General features: G+C 38.8%; 2 protein-coding genes across 4 annotated transcripts; one reads left to right on the top strand and one right to left on the bottom strand.

Moving 5' to 3' along the window:
- The first annotated feature begins 1,210 nt into the window (after positions 1–1,210).
- LOC127420491 (N-alpha-acetyltransferase 10-like) lies at positions 1,211–3,543 on the top strand. The gene is made up of 8 exons (XM_051662826.1): positions 1,211–1,378; positions 1,716–1,814; positions 1,891–1,949; positions 2,055–2,100; positions 2,426–2,541; positions 2,635–2,679; positions 2,925–3,009; positions 3,165–3,543. Exons 1-8 carry the CDS (start codon positions 1,358–1,360, stop codon positions 3,366–3,368), a joined length of 675 nt encoding a protein of 224 aa, XP_051518786.1. The 5' UTR covers positions 1,211–1,357; the 3' UTR covers positions 3,369–3,543.
- Positions 3,544–4,725: 1,182 nt separating this feature from the next.
- On the bottom strand, positions 4,726–27,425 carry LOC127420485 (leiomodin-3-like). 3 transcript variants are annotated; one of them, XR_007893819.1, is made up of 6 exons: positions 20,926–27,425; positions 19,692–19,963; positions 14,227–15,744; positions 5,901–5,994; positions 5,339–5,460; positions 4,726–4,870 (listed from the first exon to the last, which is right to left on the bottom strand). XR_007893819.1 is itself a non-coding variant. In XM_051662816.1 (5 exons), exons 1-4 carry the CDS (start codon positions 21,104–21,106, stop codon positions 5,947–5,949), a joined length of 2,019 nt encoding a protein of 672 aa, XP_051518776.1. In that variant the 5' UTR covers positions 21,107–27,425; the 3' UTR covers positions 4,726–5,460; positions 5,901–5,946. The 3 variants fall into 3 exon arrangements, 2 of the variants coding, with proteins under 2 accessions (XP_051518776.1, XP_051518775.1); XM_051662816.1 differs by having other exon boundaries at positions 4,726–5,460; XM_051662815.1 differs by lacking the exons at positions 4,726–4,870; positions 5,339–5,460 and having other exon boundaries at positions 5,577–5,994.
- Between the last annotated feature and the right edge of the window lie 63 nt (positions 27,426–27,488).

The following is a 27,488-nucleotide window of genomic DNA, read 5'->3' as shown; positions in this document are numbered from 1 at the left end:
AAACAACCTTGAGCTGAACACGCTCAAAACGGTGGAGATCATTGTGGACTTTAGAAGAAACACCCCAGCATCAACCCCACTCACCATTCTAAACAGCACTGTGGCAGCAGTGGAGTCATTCAGGTTCCTGGGCACTACCATCTCACAGCACCTGAAGTGGGAGACCCACACTGACTCCATTGTGAAAAAGGCCCAGCAGAGGTTGCACTTCCTTCACCAGCTGAGGAAATTCAACCTGCCACAGGCGCTGCTGATACAGTTCTACTCAGCAGTCATTGAGTCTGTCCTCTGCACTTCAATAACTGTCTGGTTTGGTTCATCTATGAAATCGGATATCAGAAGACTACAAAGGACAGTTTGGACTGCTGAGCAGATTATTGGTTGACCTTTGCCCTCCCTTTAAGAACTATACACTTCCAGAGTGAGGAAAAAGGCTGGAAAAATCACTCTGCCCACTACCGACTGCCTTCTGGCCGACTTTTCAGAGCTCTGAGCACCAGAACCACCAGGCACAAGAACAGTTTTTTTCCCTCAGGATATCCATCTCATGAACAGTTAAAACTGCCCCATTGAGCAATAACTATGTGCAATTCACAGTTTAGTCCTTTTATATTAATCCAACACATCTTAACTCATCTGCCATTACATTCCCTTGCACTGTATATTACAGATTTGTATTTGCACTATGTGTGTGTGTGTGTGTGTGTGTGTATGTATATATATATATATATATATTGTCTTATTGTGTATTATATATATAGTTTATTTTCTATTACATTTTTATTTTATTCTATTTTTATTGTATTTTTTTTTATTAGATTTTATTATTATCTCTGTCTTGCTGCTGTTTTTGTATTGTTGTACACTGGAAGCTCCTGTCACCAAGACACATTCCTTGTATGTGTAAGCATTTGGCAATAAAGCTGATTCTGATTCTTAAGAATGCTTTTTTCTACCCGTGTGAAGTTCTAGAACTGTTATAAATCGCTTACAACGCCTTTAATAGAGACATTAATAGTTTTTGAATATCTTCTGATCGTAAATAGGACAATAAGCAATTTATAAAAAATAAAAATAAAAAAATACATAAAATTGAAGATAACACTTATATAAACGTGTTCTTGTAATTTCGTTGCCATTAATTTGAATTTCCCCTCTATTGTTGCAGGGACTTTTACTATATTTCTTCCCGGAAGGAATTTCCCTCCCTCACATGCGTCTTCCGGTCGTGCGCAACATGGTTGTAGAGGTGTAACTGTTTTCATCTGCCCGATCATTCGCGTCTGCTGAAGGGGGTTTGTGTCGTTTTGACAGCTGTATTTATAGAATATAATATAAAACTAATCCAGCGGGCAAAATGAATATACGCAACGCGAGGGTGAGTAAATGAAACTAAACGCGTATATCTGACAGACATAGGATCAGTTATACAGGCTGTAGCTCAAAACCTAGTGAGCTACCTACATTGGCAGCATTTCCTGACGACATATGCGCTTTCTAAACGTCCACATAAAATTTCAGTAGCCCAAGGAAATTCTTGTTTTATATAATTTGTTTCCCATTTAAATTTAATGTCAAATACAGTACAACTGTTTATTGGAGTAATTGTGTTGTGGTCAGATTTTTCATGTAGTATTGTTGTTAATGCAGGTTGTTGGGGGAGTTGACTTGGCTGACTCACTTATTCTCTGATGGTCTCTTTTATGTGTTTTCAGCCGAAGGATCTGATGAACATGCAGCATTGTAACCTGCTGTGTCTTCCAGAGAACTATCAGATGAAATACTACTTCTACCACGGCCTCTCCTGGCCACAGGTCTGAACCTGTGTCATACAAACACTCATCTTTATACAGCAAAGTGACTTTATTTACAGCTGTGTTTGTTTTCCAGCTGTCATACATAGCAGAGGATGAAAACGGGAAGATTGTGGGATATGTTTTGGCCAAAATGTAAGTGTTGTTTTTCTTTCTTATGAGGGTTGTTAACTGAGTTAAGATACTATATTTTTGAGAGTATATATTCGTTTATGAAATTATGCATCTTAAATTCCATAGGGAGGAGGATCCTGATGATGTGCCACATGGACATATTACATCACTGGTTAGTTTTTCAAATTACGCATTTGTTGTTTTTTACGTTACATTTATTCGTTAAGCAGGTGCTTTTATTCAAAGCAACTTACATATGAGAATAAAAACAGAACCAGGTAAAAAACAATGCAAGTTGTGCTGCCATAAGAAATTTCAGTCGAGTACTAGAATAGTTACTCTAAATCTAGAGCAGAAGTGAAAGTGCAGAATGGTAGAGAAATATATATATAATATATATTATTATTTTTGTAATTATTAAGTTATTTTTCATCATGCTTGAATAGTTATAGTGGGTAAGCATATGTAATAATGCACAAATGTGTGTGTTCATTCAGGCAGTTAAACGTTCTCACAGGCGTCTTGGACTGGCTCAGAAACTGATGGATCAGGCCAGCAGAGCCATGATTGAAAACTTCAATGCTAAATATGTCTCTTTACATGTCCGGAAGAGGTAGGATCCATCGCCACATTCACACTCAGGAGTTTTTCAGCTCATCATTTTCTGAAATGATTTTCTTCATGTTGTTGTTTGTTTGTATTTCAGTAACCGGGCAGCTCTTCACTTGTACTCCAATACACTCAAGTTTCAGTGAGTATCTTCTTTAATCAAAATTCTCAGTCCTATTTTTCCTCACTGCTATTTATTCTTCATTATGAATAAATAGACTTTCAAGGGTGCTTAAGAAAACAGCTCAGGTTCAGCTCAGTCATCACACCATTTAATGTTTTTTATGAAAAAATTGTATTGTGAAAAATCAGAGCACATGTTGAGTGCATTCTTGTCTGTGTAATACTGAATTGTATCATCTTCAAACCAAATATTTTGTGTTGTAGGATCAGTGAAGTGGAGCCCAAATATTATGCAGATGGAGAAGATGCTTATGCCATGAAGAGGAATCTCACACAGATGGCAGATGAGGTGTGTGTGACATTTATGCAAATCATTATTTAATGGTGTTTTCTAAGGCATACATACAGTACACTCAGGGATATTAAAGAAACCACTAACACTAAATATTAGACTTAATTATCCAGCACTGAAAAAAAATGAAACTACTTTTTTGTGATGTACAGTTGCAGAAACCAGGTGTGCGTCTGTGGGGCTCAGAGGCTCCGGCGTCTCAGGACACATCTGTGACTGGCCTGGTGGAGAAGCTGACAGTGCAGGATGGAGAGAAGGAGGGAGATGGAGACAGCGGAGGAGAGAGTAAAGAGATGAGTGAAGTCAGCGAGGCCACTGAGAGCACAGACGTCAAAGACTCATCTTCAGACTCTTAACTCGCATCTCAGTGTGTTCACACCCATATTTTAGGCTTCAAATCGGTTTACACTGTTTATATGCACCTCTCGGTTTCTTTGGTTTTGTTTTCACATTGCAGGAACAAGACCTTGTAAAAGCGGCTATGAAACTATTTGTGAGGAAATTTGTCAATAAAATTGGAGAATAATCGTTTGGTGTTTCCTTGCAATAATTATTTTGTCATGACTTGAAAGAAAACAATTAAAATATGAATCTTTTTTTTTTAATGTTATTTCCCTCTTTAAAGTCAAAAAATGCTAGAGTAAAACAGGGAGAATATTCCTAGAGAATTGATTTTATTTTATCCAACTGGAATTGATTGATAATAAAATGGGTGTTCCATAAGGAGTAATGAAAAAAAGTCACATTTCTAAAACTTCACAACATGGCACGCTCTCTTTTAATGTTAATCTTGCTTTAAAGTGGTCATGTTTTTTTTATATTTTTTTTATTGTTTCTTTTCCTGGTGTCCCCACTTATAATACAGGGTTCCCACACATCCTGGAAAACGTGGAATTTTGCAATGCAGTTCTCCAGTTACTTATATTTTGTATTTTAAATACGTAATCCCGTTACATGTATTCCGTTACTCCCCAACCCTGGACTCAATACAATCAAACTGACATCTTCATCATGTCTAAAATACCATCTCACTTCGGTCCATGAGGGGGCAGCACTGTTTTAATTCCACTGCAGCCATATCACCCTGTAGCTCAAGACCAGTTCCCCACTGAAGCTAAGCAGGGTTGAGCCTGGCCTGTACCTGGATGGGAGACCTGTTGGGGGAAAACTAAGGTTGCTGCTAGAAGAGGGTATGTTATGGAGGCCAGCAGGGGGTGCTCACACTGCAGTCTTTGTGGGTCCTAATGCCCCAGTATAGTGATGGGCACACTATACTGTAAAAAGGTAACATCTTTGGAGTCATATGCTGGCTGATTAATTACATAGATCTCTTGGACACAAAATCACCAGTCTGTTGGAGGTTGCAGGGTTTACTAATATCATCTGGTTTGGCTGCCTACTGCTTGCTCATAACTAGTTTTATTTAGTCACGTTTCATACAACTTGCTAAGATGGTGATAAGCAGTGACTGGTAGTCTTACGTGGTTTTCTCCTATTCATAAGCTCCAGTAATAATCATTATCCTGGACATAAGTTTGCGGTAACAAAAGGCATCCCTCGAATCTACCTGTGATAAATGATTTCGGATGAATACAGAATAAATAAAAAAGTAACAACTTATTTGCCAGGTAGGATTTAAAACATTAGTTACAAAATCAATCAAAGCCAATTTCACACATGATCAGAATAAACTTAATAAATAAATTTATTTCTAAAAATAAAATAAAAGTCAAAGTAACATACCTGACACAGCAATTGTGCGGGAGATCTGACTACAGATTCCTGGTAGAGAAAACTACACACAGCCATTGTGTGGGATATCTGAATACAGACTCCCCGAGCTCCTCTGCCATCTCTCCTTAAGTACCAAATAGAAAACATTGTGTACCAAATGGTATTATCCTTTGAACAATGAGAATTTTGGGGTGAATGGGTTCTTGGCTTCCTGGGTTTTTAACCTTATTAACATACAGGAGATCATTTAAATTGTAGGTCAAGGAGGGGGATAGACCTCCAGAATTATGCAGTATTTGGCAAAGACCTTATAACTTTGTCACCATTAGTTTTACCAACATGGGAAAGAGACCATTATACCAGTGATATCAAACACATACAGTTGCATTCTTTGTTTTCATGGTATGTGTTATATTTTACATATAAATCTTGTGTCTTTGTATTGGTCCTGAGCTGTTGAACGGGAGAAGGGGGAGAGAGAGAGAGAAGAGGGGGTAGCAAGGTGATTTGCAATTTATCACACTGTGGTGATATTCAGGTGAAGATTTCAGCTTTGTAAAACAATGCAAAGACGATTTGCAATTTATCTCACGTGGTGATATTCAGTTGTAGATTTCAGCTTTTGTGAGAGAGTTCTATGACGTTGATTCTCGCAGAGTTCTTTGACTTTTACTGGAAATGGTGCCTTTTGTGTGTAGACATCCTGGTGCCAGCCTTACATAAGGATTATAGGAAAATAAGGCTACTGCATGAATTATATAATTATTATAATAATAGAGAAAAAATTATTATGTTTGTAGTTAGGTTTATTAAAACTATAAATACACACACCTAGACAAACAAAAGATACATTTACCACATACACTCTGTGTCCCCAGCTACTTTAATATTCACAAATATTCACAACATCTAGTAAAGTAGTTCATATAAATATCACTATCTGATGTGCATGTTAAATTATACAGTTCGGGACCCCATCAAATTGCCCACAACATTTTTGCTTGTTCTTATGCAAAAGCTTTATTGTTGTGGTTCATTCTATGATAGAGTTGATAAGAAACCCAAAGGGAGCACAATGTCCATGAGTTTTGGAGCACCATGGAATAGTTTGACCACATTTCTCAGACTATCTCATGATCTGTGTAATGTCTGACCTGTCCCTCTGTGCAGTCTTCCTCTGAAGTCTTTAATGTCTGTGGTTCAGAAGAGACTCGTTTCACTTGACTCCAGGATTTTTGGTAAAGGTACCTGTGGGTGTGAAAACACAAAAGTGAGCTCCTTTGAAATTATGCTTTGATTTCACCATGACTATGCTATATATAAAGCATAATTGATTTGATTAGCAAATCCCCCCCCCCCCCCCCCCACACACACACACACAGATCTGTTAGCAACTGCATAGCAATGCCCTGGTAACTTCCCACAATAAACTAGCAAATTTTGTGTAACTAAATTAATACATTTTTTAATAAAATGTGAGTGGTGCTTGCCTGAGCAAAACTTCCCACCACAATGCTAGTGGTCTAGCTATATATAAATGTTGTACATATGATTGCATTGTACAGAAAATATAAAATATAGTTTAGTCCAGCTAATGATCTGAGCACCTCACACCAGGGCCGTTGCTTAAAATCAAGAGGCCCTGGTTAAATGTTTAAAGTGACTATAGGCTACACCATAGGACCTTGGTGGGCCCTCCCTGTAATAGGGCCAACCGGCCCAGGACAATGTTCCCATTTATCACCTGCTGATGACAAGGGAAGCGTCATGATAGCCAACAGAGTAGCAATAGTCTGGCTACAGAAGTTAAAATCCCATTCATTTTTCCATAGGGGAATCGATTTTTACGTTTAACTTATAAATGTTTAAAGACAGACCTATCATGAGCTCTGAGGTTGTTAATCGATGGTATTTGCTTCTGTTAAAGCTATCAGTTCATGTTATATACTGCTTTTAATAGCGTAATTTCTGGTGAAGAACTACAATACACATGATCCTGAAGAGAAAACATCCATCAATCAGAGAATCACGACATACAAAGTGTGCCAAAAGACCTCTGCAGCAACCGCCCACTCCCACACACACTGTGAATAATGCAATCGAGTCAGTCTCCCTCTTATTCTAATCTCAAACTACTAACTACTGAATGCTTGGCAATAAATGTAAAATATATTGTTTATGTAGTCAACAAATTTAAATCAAGAGTTTTATATTTTTCTATCGTTTTTATTATGATTACAGTATGTCATTGCAGTGCTTCATAGTATTGTAGTTCATCCCCTCTTGAAAGACGATAAGTTTTCAAATTTATTTAATCAAAGTTTGTAATGTTGTGATTCACCTTGGAGCTGGTTGGTATGGTTTATGGTTTAGAAATCTTTTATGTAGACTTTTATGAAATCCCTATGGATACAATTAAGGGGAAAATACTTCTGGAAACAAGATGGCTGAAAAAAGTGAGCGGGCAGTGTTGCACTCTATTACCAACTAGATAGGTACATTTCCTGAAGAAAATGTGAGTGGTGCTTGCCGTGGCAAAATTTCTCACCACGATGTCCCACCAACTGCCCCAAGTTGAAAGAGGCCACCCCCATGACAGTAGGATAATCTGGTGCAGAGATATTGGTGTTGTTCCATGGTTGCTAGGATAACCCCATCTGGTTGCTAAGCAGTTACCAGGATGATACTTATCAAGGCTCCTTGCCATCCTGAGTGAAATAAGTCAACCCGGAAGTCTCTACGATGTTTTGGTGCAGAGATATGTGATTTGTTACTTGGTTGCTAGGGTAACCCCATCTGGTTGCTAGGCAGTTACCAAGGTGATACTTAACAAGGCTCCTTGCCATCCTGAGTGAAATTAATGAACTCAGAAGTCTCTATGATGTTCTGGTGCAGAGATATGTGATTTGTTACTTGGTTGCTAGGGTAACCCCATCTGGTTGCTAGGCAGTTACCAGGGTGATACTTTTCAAGGCTCCTTGCCATCCTGAGTGAAATAAATCAACCCGGAAGTGTCTACAATGTTCTGGTGCAGAGATATGTGATTTGTTACTTGGTTGCTAGGGTAACCCCATGTGGTTGCTAGGCAGTTAACAGAGTGATACTTAATGAGGCTCCTTGCTCTCCTGAGTGAAATAAGTCAACCCGGAAGTGTCTACGATATTCTGGTGCAGAGATATGTGTTTTGTTACTTGGTTGCTAGGGTAAGCCCATGTGGTTGCTAGGCAGTTACCAAGGTGATACTTAACATGGCTCCTTGCTATCCTGAGTGAAATAAGTCAACTATGAAGTCTCTACGGCATTCTGATCCTGAGATACCCATCTTAGTGATTTTGAATGGAAGTCAATGGTGTTTGGTTGCTAGGGTGCGGTAAATGGTTGCTAGGGCGTGGCTAAGTAGTTCCATGATGATAGTTGTAGATTGATTGCTCACCCAATTAAAACAAGCCAACTGTCATGTCTCTAGGACATTCTGATCCAAAGATATCACTCTCTAAGTGAAAGCAATAGTGTTGGTTGCTAGGGTGCCCTAAATGGTTGCCAGGGCGTGGCTAGCCAGTGAATAGAGAGATTCTTATTGGCTGCTTACTAACCTGACTCATAAGAGCCAATCCCCAAGTGTTTACGACATTCTGTTCTGAAGATATCCTTCTGAGACATTTTGAATGGAAGTTTATGGGGGGTGGTTGCTAGGATCCAATAAATGGTTGTTAGGGCGTGGCTATGCCATTTCCAAGGTGATACTTAAAGAGTGATTGGTATTCCGATTGAAATGAGCCCCCCCCATGTATCTATGTCATTCTGATTGGGAGATATGATCTGGCAACTTTCTTGCATTGACTGCCATAGTAGGGAAAAAAAATTTTTTTATGGGCGAGACCCTTGCCATAGTATGCCTATGGGAAATTTTTGGGACGTTTTTTTGCCCCCCAGGGGTGCACCGTACCCCCAATCCCTTAGAAAAGTCATAGCACAAGTGTCATCAATAGGCCGGTCGATTTGACACCTAATTCATGGGTCTACTACAAACGGTGCGGGACGAGTTAAGTGCCGAAGTTTTGTATGGAATAAGAAGAATAATATAAGTATGTGAGATTACAATAGTGATGCTTTGCTTCGCAAGCACCACTAATAACTAGATAGGTACATTTCCTGAAGAAAATGTAAGTGGTGCTTGGCGTGGCAAAATTCGTCACCACAATGTCCCACCAACTGCCCCAAGTTGAAAGGGGCCACCCATATGACAGTAGGATATTCTGGTGCAGAGATATTGGTGTTGTTCAATGGTTTCTAGGGTAACCCCATCTGGTTGTTAGGTAGTTATCAAGGTGATACTTAACATGGCTACTTGCCATCCTGAGTGAAATAAGTCAACCTGGAAGTCTCTATGATTTTCTGGTGCAGAGATATGTGATTTGTTACTTGGTTGCTAGGGTAACCCCATCTGGTTGCTAGGCAGTTACCAAGGTGATACTTAACATGGTAACTTGCCATCCTGAGTGAAATAAGTCAACCCGGAAGTCTCTATGATGTTCTGTTGCAGAGATATGTGATTTGTTACTTGGTTGCTAGGGTAACCCCATCTGGTTGCTAGGCAGTTACCAGGGTGATACTTAACAAGGCTTCTTGCTATCCTGAGTGAAATAAGTCAACCCGGAAGTCTCTATGATTTTCTGGTGCAGAGATATGTGATTTGTTACTTGGTTGCTAGGGTAACCCCATCTGGTTGCTAGGCAGTTACCAGGGTGATACTTATCAAGGCTACTTGCCATCCTGAGTGAAATAAGTCAACCCTGAAGTCTCTACGATGTTGTGGTGCAGAGATATGTGATTTGTTACTTGGTTGCTAGGGTAACCCCATGTGGTTGCTAGGCAGTTAACACGGTGATACTTAACATGGCTCCTTGCTATCCTGAGTGAAATAAGTCAACCCAGAAGTCTCTACGACATTCTGATCCTGAGATACCCATCTTAGTGATTTTGAATGGAAGTCAATGGTGTTTGGTTACTACAGAAAATATAGTTTATGACATTCTGTTCTGAAGAAATCCTTCTGAGACTTTTTGAATGGAAGTTAATGGGGGGTGGTTGCTAGGGTCCCATAAATGGTTGTTAGGGCGTGGTTATGCCATTTCCAAGGTGATATTTAAAGAGTGATTGGTATCCCGATTAAAATGAGCCTACCCCCATGTCTCTATGTCACTCTGATTGGGAGATATGATCTGACAACATTCTTGCATTGACTGCCATAGTAGGAACAAAATTCTCTTCCCATAGTATCCTATGGGACTTTTTGGGATGGTTTTTTGCCCCCCTTTTTACCCCCTGGGGTACATTTTACCCCCAAACACAGGGTATGTTCGAACACGGCTTGCCAGCACGAATCAAATGAGAGCACCTACATGTGTCTAAGACATTCTGCTCAGAAGATATCACACTCAGCCATTTTGAATGGAAGTCAGTGGAGATGGTTGCTAGGGTGCTCTAAATGGTTGTTAGGGTGTGGCTAACCATTAAACAGAGTGATTCTTATTGGCTACTTACTAATCTGACTCAATGGAGCCAATCCGCAAGTCTCTAAAACATTCTGTTCCGAAGATATCCTTCTGAGACATTTTGAATGGAAGTTAATGGGGGGTGGTTGCTAGGGTGTTCTAAATGGTTGCTAGGGCATGGCTAGCCAGTGACCAGAGTGATTCTTATTGGCTGCTTACTAACCTGACTCAAAAGAGCCAATCCCCAAGTGTCTACAACATTCTGTTCTGAAGATATCCTTCTGAGACATTTTGAATGGAAGTTTGTGGGGGGTGGTTGCTAGGATCCAATAAATGGTTGTTAGGGCGTGGCTATGCCATTTCCAAGGTGATACTTAAAGAGTGATTGGTATTCCGATTGAAATGAGCCCCCCCCCCCCATGTATCTATGTCATTCTGATTGGGAGATATGATCTGGCAACTTTCTTGCATTGACTGCCATTGTAGGGAAAAAATTTTTTTTTTATGGGCGAGACCCTTGCCATAGTATGCCTATGGGAAATTTTTGGGACGTTTTTTTGCCCCCCAGGGGTGCACCGTACCCCCAATCCCTTAGAAAAGTCATAGCACAGGTGTCATCAATAGGCCGGTCGATTTGACACCTAATTCATGGGTCTACTACAAACGGTGCGGGACGAGTTAAGTGCCGAAGTTTTGTATGGAATAAGAAGAATAATATAAGTATGTGAGATTACAATAGTGATGCTTTGCTTCGCAAGCACCACTAATAACTAGATAGGTACATTTCCTGAAGAAAATGTAAGTGGTGCTTGGCGTGGCAAAATTCGTCACCACAATGTCCCACCAACTGCCCCAAGTTGAAAGGGGCCACCCACATGACAGTAGGATATTCTGGTGCAGAGATATTGGTGTTGTTCAATGGTTTCTAGGGTAACCCCATCTGGTTGTTAGGTAGTTATCAAGGTGATACTTAACATGGCTACTTGCCATCCTGAGTGAAATAAGTCAACCTGGAAGTCTCTATGATTTTCTGGTGCAGAGATATGTGATTTGTTACTTGGTTGCTAGGGTAACCCCATCTGGTTGCTAGGCAGTTACCAAGGTGATACTTAACATGGTAACTTGCCATCCTGAGTGAAATAAGTCAACCCGGAAGTCTCTATGATGTTCTGTTGCAGAGATATGTGATTTGTTACTTGGTTGCTAGGGTAACCCCATCTGGTTGCTAGGCAGTTACCAGGGTGATACTTAACAAGGCTTCTTGCTATCCTGAGTGAAATAAGTCAACCCGGAAGTCTCTATGATTTTCTGGTGCAGAGATATGTGATTTGTTACTTGGTTGCTAGGGTAACCCCATCTGGTTGCTAGGCAGTTACCAGGGTGATACTTATCAAGGCTACTTGCCATCCTGAGTGAAATAAGTCAACCCTGAAGTCTCTACGATGTTGTGGTGCAGAGATATGTGATTTGTTACTTGGTTGCTAGGGTAACCCCATGTGGTTGCTAGGCAGTTAACACGGTGATACTTAACATGGCTCCTTGCTATCCTGAGTGAAATAAGTCAACCCAGAAGTCTCTACGACATTCTGATCCTGAGATACCCATCTTAGTGATTTTGAATGGAAGTCAATGGTGTTTGGTTACTACAGAAAATATAGTTTATGACATTCTGTTCTGAAGAAATCCTTCTGAGACTTTTTGAATGGAAGTTAATGGGGGTGGTTGCTAGGGTCCCATAAATGGTTGTTAGGGCGTGGTTATGCCATTTCCAAGGTGATATTTAAAGAGTGATTGGTATCCCGATTAAAATGAGCCTACCCCCATGTCTCTATGTCACTCTGATTGGGAGATATGATCTGACAACATTCTTGCATTGACTGCCATAGTAGGAACAAAATTCTCTTCCCATAGTATCCTATGGGACTTTTTGGGATGGTTTTTTGCCCCCCTTTTTACCCCCTGGGGTACATTTTACCCCCAAACACAGGGTATGTTCGAACACGGCTTACCAGCATGAATCAAATGAGAGCACCTACATGTGTCTAAGACATTCTGCTCAGAAGATATCACACTCAGCCATTTTGAATGGAAGTCAGTGGAGATGGTTTCTAGGGTGCTCTAAATGGTTGTTAGGGTGTGGCTAACCATTAAACAGAGTGATTCTTATTGGCTACTTACTAATCTGACTCAATGGAGCCAATCCGCAAGTCTCTAAAACATTCTGTTCCGAAGATATCCTTCTGAGACATTTTGAATGGAAGTTAATGGGGGGTGGTTGCTAGGGTGTTCTAAATGGTTGCTAGGGCATGGCTAGCCAGTGACCAGAGTGATTCTTATTGGCTGCTTACTAACCTGACTCAAAAGAGCCAATCCCCAAGTGTCTACAACATTCTGTTCTGAAGATATCCTTCTGAGACATTTTGAATGGAAGTCTATGTGGGCGGTTGTTAGGGTGCCATAAATGGTTGCTAGGGAGTGGCTACACCATTTCCAAGATTATACCTAAAGACTGACTGGAAGCCCGAGTGAAATGAACCCGCCCCCATGTCTCTACGACATTCTGATTGGGAGATATGATCTGACAACTTTCTTGCACTGACTGCCATAGTAGGGAAAAAATTTGTTTTCATGGGCAAGACCCTCGCCATAGTATGGTGTGGGACAAGTTAGGTGCCGAAGTTTGTACGGAATAATAATAATAATAATAATAATAAGTATGTGAGATTACAATAGTGATGCTTTGCAAGCACCACTAACTTCAGTGCTGGTCCTCCTTGTACGCAAACTACGCAAGTTGCATAGGGCCCCCAAACTGTCAAAGCCATTATAAATAGCCTAGTATTGGTATATTATAATTAATTCTTTCATTTACGTTTCGTACATGCACCAGATAATGAGAAACGTAAAGTCATAGATAGATATTTCTATGGTGTTGAAGTGAAGATACCCGTCCGTCGGGAGCAGAAAAAAGGAGAAAAAAGCACCAATAACGTGAAACGAGAGAGCAAGAAGGTATGTAGGCTGCTTTTATCATATTTAAAATTCTTATTAAATCTTTATGTTAAAAATCTTATACTCCAGGTCACCAGCTTATATTAGACCACTGTTTTATGACAAAGTAATTTCTTAATTTGTGTCAGGAGTACACATCAAAGTGTAACTGGTCCTGCTCGACCCCTCCAAGTGGGATTTGAACCAGGATCTACAGCATGGGAGGTGGGCATGCTAACGAGTAGGCTAAAGCCTCTGGCATCAGTCGTTAGTGTGCCTCTTGAAGCTAGGGGAGTGAGGTTTACACACTACACAGCTACCTACCAGCTGGCTACCATTACATTCACTCCACTAAACCTCACTCCAATCTGGGTTACGGCTCCACTGTAACCAGTCCTACTCAACCCGCTCTGAGCGGGATTTGAACCAGCGTCTCCGGCATGGGAGGAGGGTGTGCTAACGAGGAGGCTAGTGTCAGTTGCTAGTGCACCTCTTGATGCCAGGGGAGTGAAATTTACACACTGCACAGCTACCTACCAGCTGGCTACCATTACAAAAAATGCAAAATCAAAATGCAACATTTGTGTTAACATGCGAGCTCTGATGAATATGTCATGTCAATGCTTTAACAAACCCATTAGACATTTTAGTCCAAAGTTCACACATTCAGAGAAATATTGATGGATTACTTCAGATTTCTTGAAGAAAAAAATGCTATCTACCATGTTTTTCCATGTTAAATTATGCAGTCAAAAAACAGTGTAACTCTCTCATATGTATGTAATTTTTCAGAAAGCCTGTGGTGCTAGATCCATATTTTCGGCAAGCATCTGGCTGTTAATCAAAATTTTTATTTCATTATTTCATCATTCATCTGTCTTACTGCCATTACTACTAGTTGATTTTGAAAATATGTAGTTTTGCACATCCTTCCTGACTCACACAGCTGTTTGACTAATTCATTGATAATTTGAGAGAGCTCAACTCTACATACCGCTTTGAGATAGGCCACATTGCTCTGTCGAATCTCACTGAGCAACTGATCCCGAGGTGTTAGCTCCACTTTAGGTGGCTGTCTCCTCTGAGGAACTGGCTTTAGAGTCTTTATCATGTATTTAAGGTTGGCTCTCTCATCTACAGGTCCTTCACTTGGTGTGCTTCTTTGTCTAGGAACACTCCTCAGCTGAACATTAGCCCTTCCCTCTTTTTTCTCATCCCTGAGGTTCAATTCCAGAAATGGATCCCTTCGTTTTGGAGTCTTTCTCAGTTGCACTTCCTTCAAAAGGTTTCCTGTGTCTGAGCTGGGAGGACGCTGTTGTGGCGTAGGATGCGGTGTCTTGCGGAGCTGTTGAGGAGGACTTGGCTGTGGTGAAGGTTCTGGAGAAACTTCAGGAAGCTCCTGATCCACCTCCTGAGAACCTTGCAGGAGGGCCATTGGGATATAACCTCCTAACATTTCCAGCATACCTGGAGGCAAGTTCAGATAGTTCTGGTACATCTCCATGACCTTTCTTTGCTCTTTCACTTGCTGAAGCTTCTGCTCCTCCTTTCTCTGCTGCCGTTGACGGTCTAAGTTCCTGGTGAGGAGATTGGTGACCACCATTCGAGGCCCTGGGAGCTCAAAGTGGTAGCCCATTTTCAGGAGAGTGTTGTTTGCCTTGAGGAGACGTGACACCTCCATCTCAGCGTGGTGACCGAGCATGTGCCTTTGGTTGTGGAAGCGGAGCTCTGTAAGTGTCTCGTTGAACTGGAGGCAACGTATTATTGCAACGATGCCTTTCCCTGTGATGAAATTGGATTCGATGTTCAGTGTGGTGATGCTTCTGTTTTCTCTGAGCATGTTAGCAAGGGCAAATGCTACATTTTCATCTGCGCCAGTGTTTGCAATGCTAAAGGTCTTAACGTGCCTGTTCTTCTTAAGTGCGTTGACGTAATCGTGGAGCATTTCTTTGGGAATGTTTTCAATGTTGTTAAGGTTGACATCAGTGACAGAGGAGTTGTTGTTGCGGATCTTATCCAAAGTGGTCTCCAAATTGGTTTCATTCCCAGAGGGTCTTGCTGTTTTTTTAATGAGACCGCTTCCACCTAGGGATAGTTTTGGGATCTTTAGCTTGGATATGACCCTCTCCTCTTTCTCAGGAACCCAGTTCTCATATGGCGAGGAAGCAGGCTCAGACTGGATGAAATCTGCTTTCTTTTCCTCATTTGTTATAGATTCAGTCTCCTTCCCTTCTGATTGGTCAACCTTTGCTTCACCTTTTGAATCTGAAAACTCTTGAGGCTGCTTTAAGACATCTTCTGAGGTAACTTTAGAGCTGTCTACCTCAAACCCTGTCTTTGCATGCTGTTCGCTGCTTCCTTTGTCCACTTCCTCAACCTCCATGATCACTTCAATAACTTCATCAACAACAACATCTCCCTCACCATCTTCAACCACCTCCACAGTCTCCACATATTCCACCTCTTCAACTTTATCTTCTTCTTTCATTGCAATTTCATCTTGCATTTTCTTCTGGTGATGATAAAGGGACAGAATGGTCAGATCTGATGTGCATGTGTTAGAAAGCTTTTAAAAGACAGACTGCAAATTATGAAACAGAAAATCTTGCCAGGAACTTGCTCAAAGCCTAAAAATAGAAGGCCCTGTTTGAAAATGCTGCATGACAACACTGTTGCTGTTTGAAAGCATTTGTTGTTGTAGTATGATTGGGCTTCTAGTTGCAGTGTTATAAATAGTTGTTTTTATTGATTCATCATCACCTAAAATAAGATCTCAGTTTGAGGCTAAATATCTTTAACATAATTAAAACTATAAAACATTTGGGGAAACTCTTTGCATTACAGTGTCCATGTTACAAATATTACATGTTAATGGAAGGTTCTGGCTTAAATACATGCTCTGTCGATGGCATCTAGTCAATCCTCTTACAATGGAAGTTTATTGGACAATTACATTTGCCCCATAGGCTTCCATTGTAAGTGCATATCAATGCAACTGTCAATGTTTTGTTTTTTAACATAATTGTCAAAATTATTTTCTGTGGTAACTGATTGCCACAGTTGCTGATATGTTTTTATAGAGGTTATCCTTTATTTAACAAGGAGCATTCATTTTAATATAATTGATTTCAATTACAAGGTATTAACAACATGTTGTCAGTGTCTGGCAAATGACTCAAAAAGTAATCCACTACAGATTACTGATTACTTCTCTAAAATTGCAATTACTTTACTGATTACTTCATGGAAAGTAATCATTGCTAATTACTTTTCTTTCAAGTTACTTTCTAAAACCCATCAAACCTGCGAAAAATACAAACATGACACTCATAGTTCTTTTAGTACTTCAATATTGACTGAAAGCAATAACAAAATTACAGCAACATGACATACTTGACCGAAGAAATTTCTAAAAATGCAACTTTCCTATCTCTTTCTTGCTTAACAATGAAAAGTGTAATATCTTCTGATGTGTGTGTAGGCTATGTGTCCTCTATCAACAAACTTCATTGCTGGGTGTGGCTGAAAGTGTATGCTTGTTTACCTGTCTTTGTGTTCTTGTGAAAGGCAGAAAAAGAACCCTAATAAACTGAAAACATTTCTGAAAACACATTTACAAACAGCTTTGATAGTAAAACCATTGTGTATTTAAATGCTTGTAGTCTTTTTCGGTGTGCATGTACATGTTTGCTTGTGTGTTGCATGTGCAGGGTTGGGAAGGTTACTTTTTAAATGTATTCCACTACAGATTACAGAATACATGCTGTAAAATGTAATTTGTAACGTATTCCGTTAGATTACTCAAGGTCAGTAACATATTCTAAATACTTTGGATTACTTCTTCAGCACTGGTAGATTTTTTCACTTGTTTTGACTATAAAAACTCTGCCAGTACAGTAAAACAAAAAATATATTCTCTGACAAAAGCCTAAACATCTTATGCAGTGTTGCTTTTAAAACAAGATAAAGCAAATTGATCTTGTTTTAAGGACTTAAAATTGATCTTGTTTTGTTTTACAAAAAAACAAAAAATAAAAAAAATACAAAAATTATCATCAAGAATAACATTTTTGCCCTAATATCAAAGGTCTTACTAGAAAAAAAGAAATTATGATCTAACGTAAATTTTCTTAATAAAAAAATATGATCGTGTCTGGTAACAGTGCATGTAAAATGGCTAGAAATAGCATTTTAGCTTAGTGTAAAGCTGACAATTTACACAAGGTTTATTTCTATTTCTTCTGCTCCAAACTTACTTCAAACTTACTTCTCTGTCTGCTCGTATGAATGTAACACATCATAAGAAAGTGTTTCACCGCAGTTCAAATGCACTTTGGATCGCATCATTTATATGTATAAATGTTTTCCATCTGAAAGGACTAAATATTAAATTAAACAAATGACAATAAAATGCAAAGTTATCTCTTCAGTAATCAAAATACTTTTTGAATGTAACTGTATTCTAATTATCAATGATTTAAACTGTAACTGTAGTGGAATACAGTTACTTATATTTTGTATTTTAAATACATAATCCCGTTACATGTATTGTGTTACTCCCCAACTCTGCATGTGTGTGTGTGCATGTACAGTATGTCTGCTTGTGTGAGTGTGTGTGTGTGCACTTATGTAAAACACAATAACAAAAACAAATTTAATTCACTTTTTAAAAAGAAACAGACATTTAGTAAACATTTTAACAATGAAACCAATGTTTATTGTATCTTTTGTGTGTGTTTGAGTGACTGTGGTGTCTTTGTGTGTGTGTGTGCGCGTGCGTGCGTGCATGCATGTGATGTGAGTGCCATGCCCATGTCAGCATAACATTTATCAAAAATACCTTGCAAATGTCTTTCGGTCCGGCAGAGGCACGCATCTGCCTGTAACGGATATCTTCGTAGCTATGTCTCTAAATGATAGCGACTCCACAGTTGACAGGGGTAGCATTCCCTCCAGCTCATATGCTCTGGAGTTACTTTTATTCCCAGTCCTGAACAAAAATCCAGTCTGGCTTGTTTAGATGAGCTTGGACTGCTTTCTTTAATGAATTTTTCCATAGAATGCTTTCTGTTTAGGTGCTACGACAAATAGCTGGTCGAGTTAAGAGCAGTAGAAAATTCTTTAAAAATTGGGCACAGGTTGCATTTAACAGTAAGATTTTTTATTTTTTTTTACATTCAATGAAATCAAAATAATGTCTGTATTTCCATTTGAAGAAACAACCATCCATTGTACCACGCTGTTCACTTATCTACCGTCGCTTTGATGCATGCCGTTGATGGTGATTAGTTAGAGCAAATGCTCATTAGCTGACACAAAACGCAAATATAAGTACTTACGTAGGAACGTAATTCATTTTAAAATGCATTCTACTTAATATTATTGTCTCAGCATTAAATGTGTAATCCAAGTAATGTAATTTTACTCATGCAAGTAGCTGTAATCAAATTACATAAATGTAAAATTTAAGGCATTACATTACTGTGTTATCACAAAATGTAATTAGAATACAGTAACATGTTAATCCCAACACTGATAGTTGTACATAAACAATGTACATGAGAAAGTACATGAAGTATTACTCTATACTTAGTAATTTACTTACACATTAATAGAGGTAAACTGGCCATCAGGAGAACCAGGCAGGAAACTGGGCTGCGATGTGCCAAAGTGGGCCATGATATGATGAAGGGGGCTGCGAAACAGTGGTGCGATATGCCAAATGGGGCCGAAATATGCAGAAGGGGACAGTGAAACACATTGCCACAACCACACCACCCCCCAACCCCCGGTCAACAACTTCACATCGCACCCCCCCCCACCCCCCCTTGACAGATTTTCCCCAAGGCTGATTTTTGTTCCCAGTCCACCCCTGCACAGTAACATAAACACTGTAGTGCGAAAAATTTGTTGATATAAATTATATCAAATATACTGAATGTACTGTACATAAATTCGGTGACAGTAGGTCAGAAGTTCTTCTGCTGAAATTGGTCTGTGCTTACCGAAATTCAAATCAATGCCCCCAGTGGCCGAAGCTGGAAGTGTTGTTGAAGGTATGGTCACGTGTGAGCTCCAGTTTCTGGATGAAATGTCCACAAAATGGCGGCAACAGCTAATTGTATTTTTAGTTGTAAATGATTTTATCCAGTCAACAGGAATGCGTATTTTATTAACTCCCTAACCCAAATTCCAACCCTAAACCTTACCATCACTGGAATAAAAATGTCTTTTTAGAGCTAAAATGCAACCTTCAAATCATGCTCACAATTATTTTTATGAATGTGATTACTTCCTGGTTTCCATGGGACCAGAACCCATGTCTTGAGGTTGCTCACGCAACATACTACCAGTAACGCTAAAGTAAAATGTGATCACTCTTGAAATAATGCAAAAATATCTGATAGAGAATAGCGCTTGTCAGTAATTCTGCAGCATGAGAGCCTGGTGAAGTCTTACCTGGCTGGGTAATAGAGTTGTGGGAACTCTTTCCTCATCCAGCATACGTTTAGACTCTTTCTCCCAGTACAGATATTCCACCAGCGATCTATGATCAAATGATCCAGTGGGAGGTTTCTCAGTTTGGTCTCTCTGTCTCATTCCCACCGGTAGTCTCTCATCAGGCGCAATCTCTTCCATTTCACTCTGGAGCTGCTTGAGCTCGTCTGCAGACAGGCCTGCCAGAATCACATCCTCATCAATCTCCTCTTCTGACTGTGGCTCACTAGAATCTTAAATAGAACAAATTTGGTAGTTAACCTAAAAATGTATATGAATACTTATGTACATGTGATTTTTTTTTTTTTTTTCGGTTTTTATTTTTAATAAATTTGCAAAGATTTCAAACAAACTTCTTTCACTTTGTCATTATGGGGTATTATTTGTAGAATTTTGAGGAAAATAATGAATTTAATCCATTTTTGAATAAGGCTGTAACATAACAAAATGTGGAAAAAGTGAAGCGCTGTGAATACTTTCCGGATGCACTGTAAACCAAACTAGCTTTAAAAGCATAAATGTTAAGTATTTTTGTAAAGCACTTTCATTATTTTTTTAGAAAAACAATTATTTTAATTTGAGCTTTAGTTATCTAAATCAGTGGTTTTCAAACTGGGGACTAGGAACCCACATTGGGCTGCGAGGGGGTGCTAAGGGGTCTGTGGAAAATTTCAGAGAAAGAAAAGTGTTCATAAATGTAAACAAAGTAAAAAACAAAACGGAATTTACCGAATTTGACATTATTGTCATTTCAGTTTAATTGACATTTTTATCTTTATGTTTATACATTTAGCATTACTCAAATATTGGGTAGAAAAAACTGTCAACTTAATTCAAAGTAGGCAATTTTTTTTCCAGATAATATTAGTTATAATATTATAATATTATAATATTATATAATAGTGTGTGCCCCGGACCGCCCCCCGACCCCCAAGATGCTGCCCATGCCTAATTCTGCCACTGACATTATTTGTAAAATGTGATCATAAAGCCAAATATAGGCTATTTTAGATTTCCATTGCTTAAAATAACTAATGCTTATGCACACGGCCTACTTTAGCACTACTCTACTGGGAGCTATTAAAAAGAGAGATGGACTAAACTCCTTTTATTCCAGTGCTTCAGAGCATTTTACACAGAATTATGGCAATGAACTGTAAAATGTGTTAACAACAAAAGCGAGAGAGCCCAATACCTCGGACTGTCGTCTGATGAGAAGTGTCTCTCTGTCTCATTCCCACCGGAACTCTTTCGTCAGGAGCGATTTCATCCATCTCACACTGGAGCTGTTTGAGCTCCTCTGCTGACAGGCCTGCCAGAATCTCATCCTCATTGATCTCCTCCATGTATGATTCCTGATCACTGTGCTCAGACATGACCACTCTAAAAACTCAACTATTGTAAAGCCACTGGTTTCTGGAGTGTCACTAAACTGCAGACTGGGAGCACTCAAGGCCTCAAGCTACATGTACCATCTAAAATAACCTCCATTCAACAGAGTGGAAGGTATTTATGGAACAAGAGGGGAGATACAAACATAATCTTTTTTCAGCGCCTTGAGTCAGCTGGGCCTTCCAGTGTATTTCAACATGATGGTTCCCTTCAGAGAGAGAGAGAGAGAGAGTGGAAAAAACAGCAGCAGGTGGACATGCCAGTCAAATGGCCTCTATGCCTAGACCCCAACTGAAAACATTTTACTTAGCTAGAATCACAGGATGACCACACAAAAAAGAGGAAGTAGCTCATGTAAGCTCCAGGTGGTTGGTTGCAAAGCCTGTCTACGAGTTTAAAGGCTAGATGACGTCAGAAGTGAGAATATAGTGTGATCTGGATCTGGTCTGACCCCGAATCCTCCACAGTTTTATGGAGACAGAAATAATTTCTCACTGATGTTATACACAAACAGGAGGGGAAATTGGGTGGTCAGGAAAAGCAAGCTGATGTAGGAAAGACTTCATAAACATCAGCATTGTCACATGCTAGAGGAAAAAATATTTATACTTAGCGGGTGTAGATTACCTGAATTTTAAGAATATTTAGTGAGTTTCATTCGATAATAGGAGTTTTAAAATCAAAATTAAACAAAAATGTAATTATAATAATACTCTTGCAAAATCCCTTGCTCAATAGAATTAAATATTCAAAATTTTCTGAATTCTGTATGAGTTCTATTGTTTAGTGGAATAACAAGTATATACTGAAGAACAAAGTCTAAACAGCCTTTAGACTTGTGTTGAACAGTCATAAAAGATTGAACTCTAAGTGGAACTCATTACTGTCACGGTTCCGGTAAGCCCACAGGTTTGTTTTGTTTGTTTTGTCATTTTCTCTCCCTCGTGTTTCGCAGGCACCCTCGACTGGCATGATCGGCGTTTCCATGGAAATGTTCATTGTTCTCAGGGCGGTGCCGATCATGCTACTGATTGCTTGTCGTATTGTCCGCTGGACATCTCTCTCATCGCCAAGCTTCTATGGAGGATTCTGCCAAGCTCCTCCTGGCTTCCATGACACACAAACTCCACTGACGAACACACTACTCTCTACTCTACGCAGTGGCGCATTACTGACTTTATTAATAAATATTTTTGGAACTGTTACCTCTGCTCCTGGGTCATTCTGTCCAGCACCTACACATTACAGAATAATCTGGCCACAACATTTAATTACATTAACTTTTAATTAATTTTTTTGAAATCATAATGGTCCTAGATGCTGAATGCCCTTTACAATATAACCTCACATACCTTATTATTTTTTTGTAATTAAATTTTTTTATTGATTCCTACATTAAATAAAGAAGAGCAAAACATATATACATGGAATCAACATTTAAACCCCACAACCGAGGATATACACATGATTATAGACACACATACACACACACACACACACACACACACACACACAAATAATAATCACACGTCTAACAACGTCAGATATCCGTCCCATTTCTCCATAAACAAATTCAATTTCCCTAGTCTTCTAAAAGACCATTCTTCAAAGTCTGCCACCCTCCCCATCTCCGAGCACCACTCCTGAAATGAAGGCGCTCCAGCTGACCTCTAACCCCTTAAAAGAATCTGTCTGGTTATCATGACACTGTTTAGGACCCAACTCTTTATGTGTCTATTCTCAACATCGATGACCGCCCCATCGCCCAAAATACAGAGTCTGGGGCAAAATGAAACCCGAGTGCCCAATACATTACATACAAGACTCTGAACCTTCAACCAAAACTCCTGAATCTTAAGACACCCCCAAAAGACATGGGTTATGTCTCCATTCTCTGACTGGCATCACCAGCAGGTGGGTGTGTCTTTAAGACCAAGCCTATACAATCTAGAGGGGGTCCAATAGAATCTATGTAAAATCTTGAATTGCATATGGCGAATCCTTGCATCTCTAGATGCAGACTTGACATTTTTTAGAATCCTAGCCCACACTTCCTCCTCCAATACCAAGTTAAATTCTTTCTCCCATAATCTCTTGATAGAAATTAAAGCTCTGTCCCCCAGACTCTGAGTTAATAGGGAGTAATACACTGATGCCTCATGACCTTTTCCAAAAGCAGTATTCACCTCTCACAGAGTATCTGGTGCTTTAGGGGGGTGTGAGCTACTCCCAAAAATATTACAGAGTAGGTGGTGCAGCTGTATATACCTGTAGAACTGAGATCTGGGAATCTCAAAGTGTTGAACCAAATTTTCAAAAGATTTAAACACACCACTCTCATATAGGTCACCGAGTGTAGTAACCCCCCTCACAATCCACTCTGATCAGCAGAAAGGGGACCTTTCAATACATAATTTGGGGTTCAGCCATATGCTTGAGGCAACATTTAAATAAATGTCGAATTAAACACTCTGGACACTTTTGTCCATACCGAGTGCAAATGCGAGATAATGGGGTGTAACTTAACTTCTCCGATTAGTTTGATATAAGGGCTTTGCAGTGGCAAAATAAGGGCAAGAACTTCCTGTTCAATACAAAACCAGGGAGGGGCTCTCTCAGGTGGAAGCGACCAATGAGCCAAATGTCTGAGACCAAATGCATAATAATAAAACAAAATCTTGGGTAGGCCTAGCCCACTTTTGTCAATTGGCCTGTGTAACTTATTGAAATGTAATCTGGGATGCTTACCATTCCAAATGAAGGACTTCGCTATGCTATCAAATTGCTTGAAATAAGAGAAGGGGACATCTATAGGGAGTGACTGTAGCACGTAGTTGAATTTTGGAATACAATTAATTTTAATAGCATTAACCTTCCCAATCATCGATAAATGTAATGAAGCCCACCTGCCCACATCGCTAGAAAACATTTTTATTAAGGGATCAAAATTAACTTGAACTAAATCACACAAATTTGCTGGGAATAAAATACCCAAATACTTAATGCCCTGTTTGGGCCACTGAAAGACACTCGGCTGAAAAGCCGTTATCGGGTAGTACGCTGTCAGAGCCAAAGTTTTGGATTTAGACCAATTAACTCTGTATCCCAAGAATTTAGAAAAGGAATGAATAATTCTGTGGAGGCAAGGCATAGATCTAGAAGGGTCAGAGATGAATAATAAAATATCATCTGCGTAAAGCAGGAGTTTATGCGCCACACCTTCCGCCATCACCCCTGGAAAATCATCCTCCTTTCTTATTGCGGCTGCTAATGGTTCCAGGGCAAGACAGAACAACAATGGGGAAAGAGGGCAACCCTGCCGGGTGCCCCTATCCAGAGTAAAATAATCTGAAATTAATCCATTTGTTTGTAATGCCGCTACCGAGTGTCTATAAAGTTACTTAATCCATCCAATAAAAGTATTCCCAAACATATTTCCAAAATCTTAAAAAGATAATCCCATTCTAACATATCAAATGCCTTTTCGGCGCCAAGTGTGATCATTTGCCACTGACCACATAATATCGATGAAATGCATAATGTTATCAGAAGAGCTACAACCCCGAATAAACCCCAACTGATCTATATGTATAAGAGATGTCATAACTTTACTTAATCGGTTAGCCAGAATTTGTTACTATTTTTATGTCTAGTTGGATCAGGGAAATTGGACTGTAACTCTAACACTCACTTGGATCTTTGTCCTTTTTAAGAATCAGACTGATCCGGGCTTGTGTCATGGTTGGCGGAAGCTTTCCATTCTTTAATGATTCTCTATAAACTTCTAGCAAATGTGGAGACAGTTCTGTAGCATAAGATCTAAAAAATGCAGCGGCAAAATCATCTGGCCCCGGAGCCTTGCCTGTAAGGCCTTAATTACCTCGCCTAGCTCCTCCAAGTTTATCTCAGAATCAAGATAATTTTTTTGCTCAGTCGTCAGTTTAGGGAGTTTCATAACTTATTAATTATTAAATCATGTGCAAATCAGAGGTTGTAGATCTCTGTTCTCTTAATTGTCAACTTTCGTCCTTGTGTTCATTATGAACAAATTCATGCTGCGCTGTTCCTTACCTTATTTTTACCTTAACTTCAACACATTAAGAAAGGTCATACACTGAAGTGGAAATTATTACAATATTGTTAAGTTTAACATTTTAACTTGTTTTGTATTTGTGTAAAAAATCTGAGTTATAATGATGTTTATATGAATGAAAGTATAGGTACTGAGAAGTCTAAAATAGTATCTGCACTGAAAACCCTTAAAATTTGACTACTCATTTGATTGAGTAAACTCGTTCCCTCAATTGAATTGAGTAATGGTGTCTCCAGAATGTATGTAATTAAGTTTAATTAACTTGTGTTTATTTAGAATTAACTTAACTATTTGGCTTAAGTTAACTAGATACAAGTAGACTTAACTCAGATTTGCTATGTAAATATAGTTGTTTCTACTGTTGTTAATCATTTTAATTGAATTGATTCAATTTTAGATCAAACAATAGCACATCTAAAATAAATATCATAACTGATTCTAGGTCAGTCTTTAATAAACGTAATTCTCCAAGGAAATGCATATATAGTACCTGCACTTTAACTGCACATGCACAAAGAAAATTAGTCAGCAGGGTCTAGCTTGTCCAAATGGGTACAGTTATCACACTCACTGTAAACCCCAATGCTCAAAGTAATTAATTGTATTGAGTAGGGAAAAATTAAATCATTCAAATTTGTTCAAATAAATTAATCTTGATGAGTATTTAGAACTTTCTCTTTCTTTTGAGTTCACAAAACTGACACCTTTTAAGTAACCTGAACTCTTTTATTGTTTTGAGTTTAATGAACTTTTTTTTTTGGTAAACTCAAATTGGGCAGGGGATTTCTTATTCCCAGCATGCTTTGCATTGGACTCAATAGGGAAAGTAAATGTTAAAATTAAGTGTTATTTTATGTGTTTTTGTAACATTGCCATTTAGAAGAGTTTCTGTTATGTTGGAGTTTTGGGGGTTATTATTATGGTGAAGAGTGGAGCTGGTGGTTTACTCAAAATTTAAATTTATGTTAAAGTTAAATGTAGCTTACTCAATTTTTCAAGTTAAGAGCAATTAGCATGCATAAGCAGTACAAAATAAAAACTTGACAGTTCCACTTAAATTTGGAATTTATTAACTTAAAAAATTGGATGTAACTGATTACCTCAAATGTTTTGACTTCTGCTAACTTATTCGGGTTTAAAGTGCTAAGTGACATCACACGAAACAACTATTTGCAACAAAACAACTTAAATAATACTACAAAAGAGCGAAAACCTTTATGAATTCTTAATTACAACTATTTAAATGCCCCCGTAACTTCCTTTTCACCAAAGAAACAATTAATTCAAACACAGATCAATATGGGTATTCCCCATAGCCTCAATGTTGTACTCAAAAGTTTGAGTTATTAACACTTAATCTTAATCTGTGGATTTTTATGATAAAAAAAATTCAATGAACTTAAATATTTGAGTTATGAGCCCAACACCTGACATTTCAACCTATACTTAATTAATACAACTTGATATTTCTAGTAATGACAACATTAGGGTTTATAGTATGTATTTAATCATTGTATCAGTTTTAATATTGCTAAAAGACATGTTTTGAGAAAGTACCCTAATTTCTGTGCAGACTTTTCTGCCACATTGTCTACAAATGTATAATATTTCCAAGTCTGCAATATTAAAAAGACGCCTATTGGAAGATTGTAGCATGTTGTTTAGTGAACAGACAAAGAGAGCTGAACATCAATGGAATGCAAAGCAATAAAAAAACACTAAAAATTAAACAGTAATGCTGTACACATATGTAGATCAAGTACATCGAGGCACATTTCTGTATTAAGATTTAACCAATGAAAATCACTGTATTTAAGACAGAACCTGAGGATTTGTGATGGACTCAAACGACATAATCAATTTTCTTTTAAATTCCAAAGATTTTATTTCAATTAAAGATAAAGAACACAATAAATTAAACATACGGGAAAAAAAAGCGAAATTTCCAATAGTTTGGAGCGATTTGGATATCAATTGTGCCTGGCACTCGGGCCAAAGATATTTGAGGTGCTAAAGTTTGTACAAATTCTCATTGCCATGCATGCACTTCCCATAGTTCCACATGACAGTGGCTGGCCTTCTAAATGTATATCCAGAGTGATGCCATACAGTAGAGCACATCCATTAAAACTTGAGCATGTTTATAAGGGCAACAGAATTAAAGCTGCAATTCTTCTACAAAAATGTACTTTCAAGCGGCCCTTCATAACATAACAAAACCATAATCTGTGCTTTCTCAAAGTAGAGGGGAAAAAAAATCAACCAAGCAAATC

This window comes from Myxocyprinus asiaticus, chromosome 29 (assembly GCF_019703515.2).
Source record: "Myxocyprinus asiaticus isolate MX2 ecotype Aquarium Trade chromosome 29, UBuf_Myxa_2, whole genome shotgun sequence".
Taxonomy (NCBI): Eukaryota; Metazoa; Chordata; class Actinopteri; order Cypriniformes; family Catostomidae; genus Myxocyprinus; species Myxocyprinus asiaticus.
This window is presented reverse-complemented; position numbering and strand designations above follow the sequence as displayed.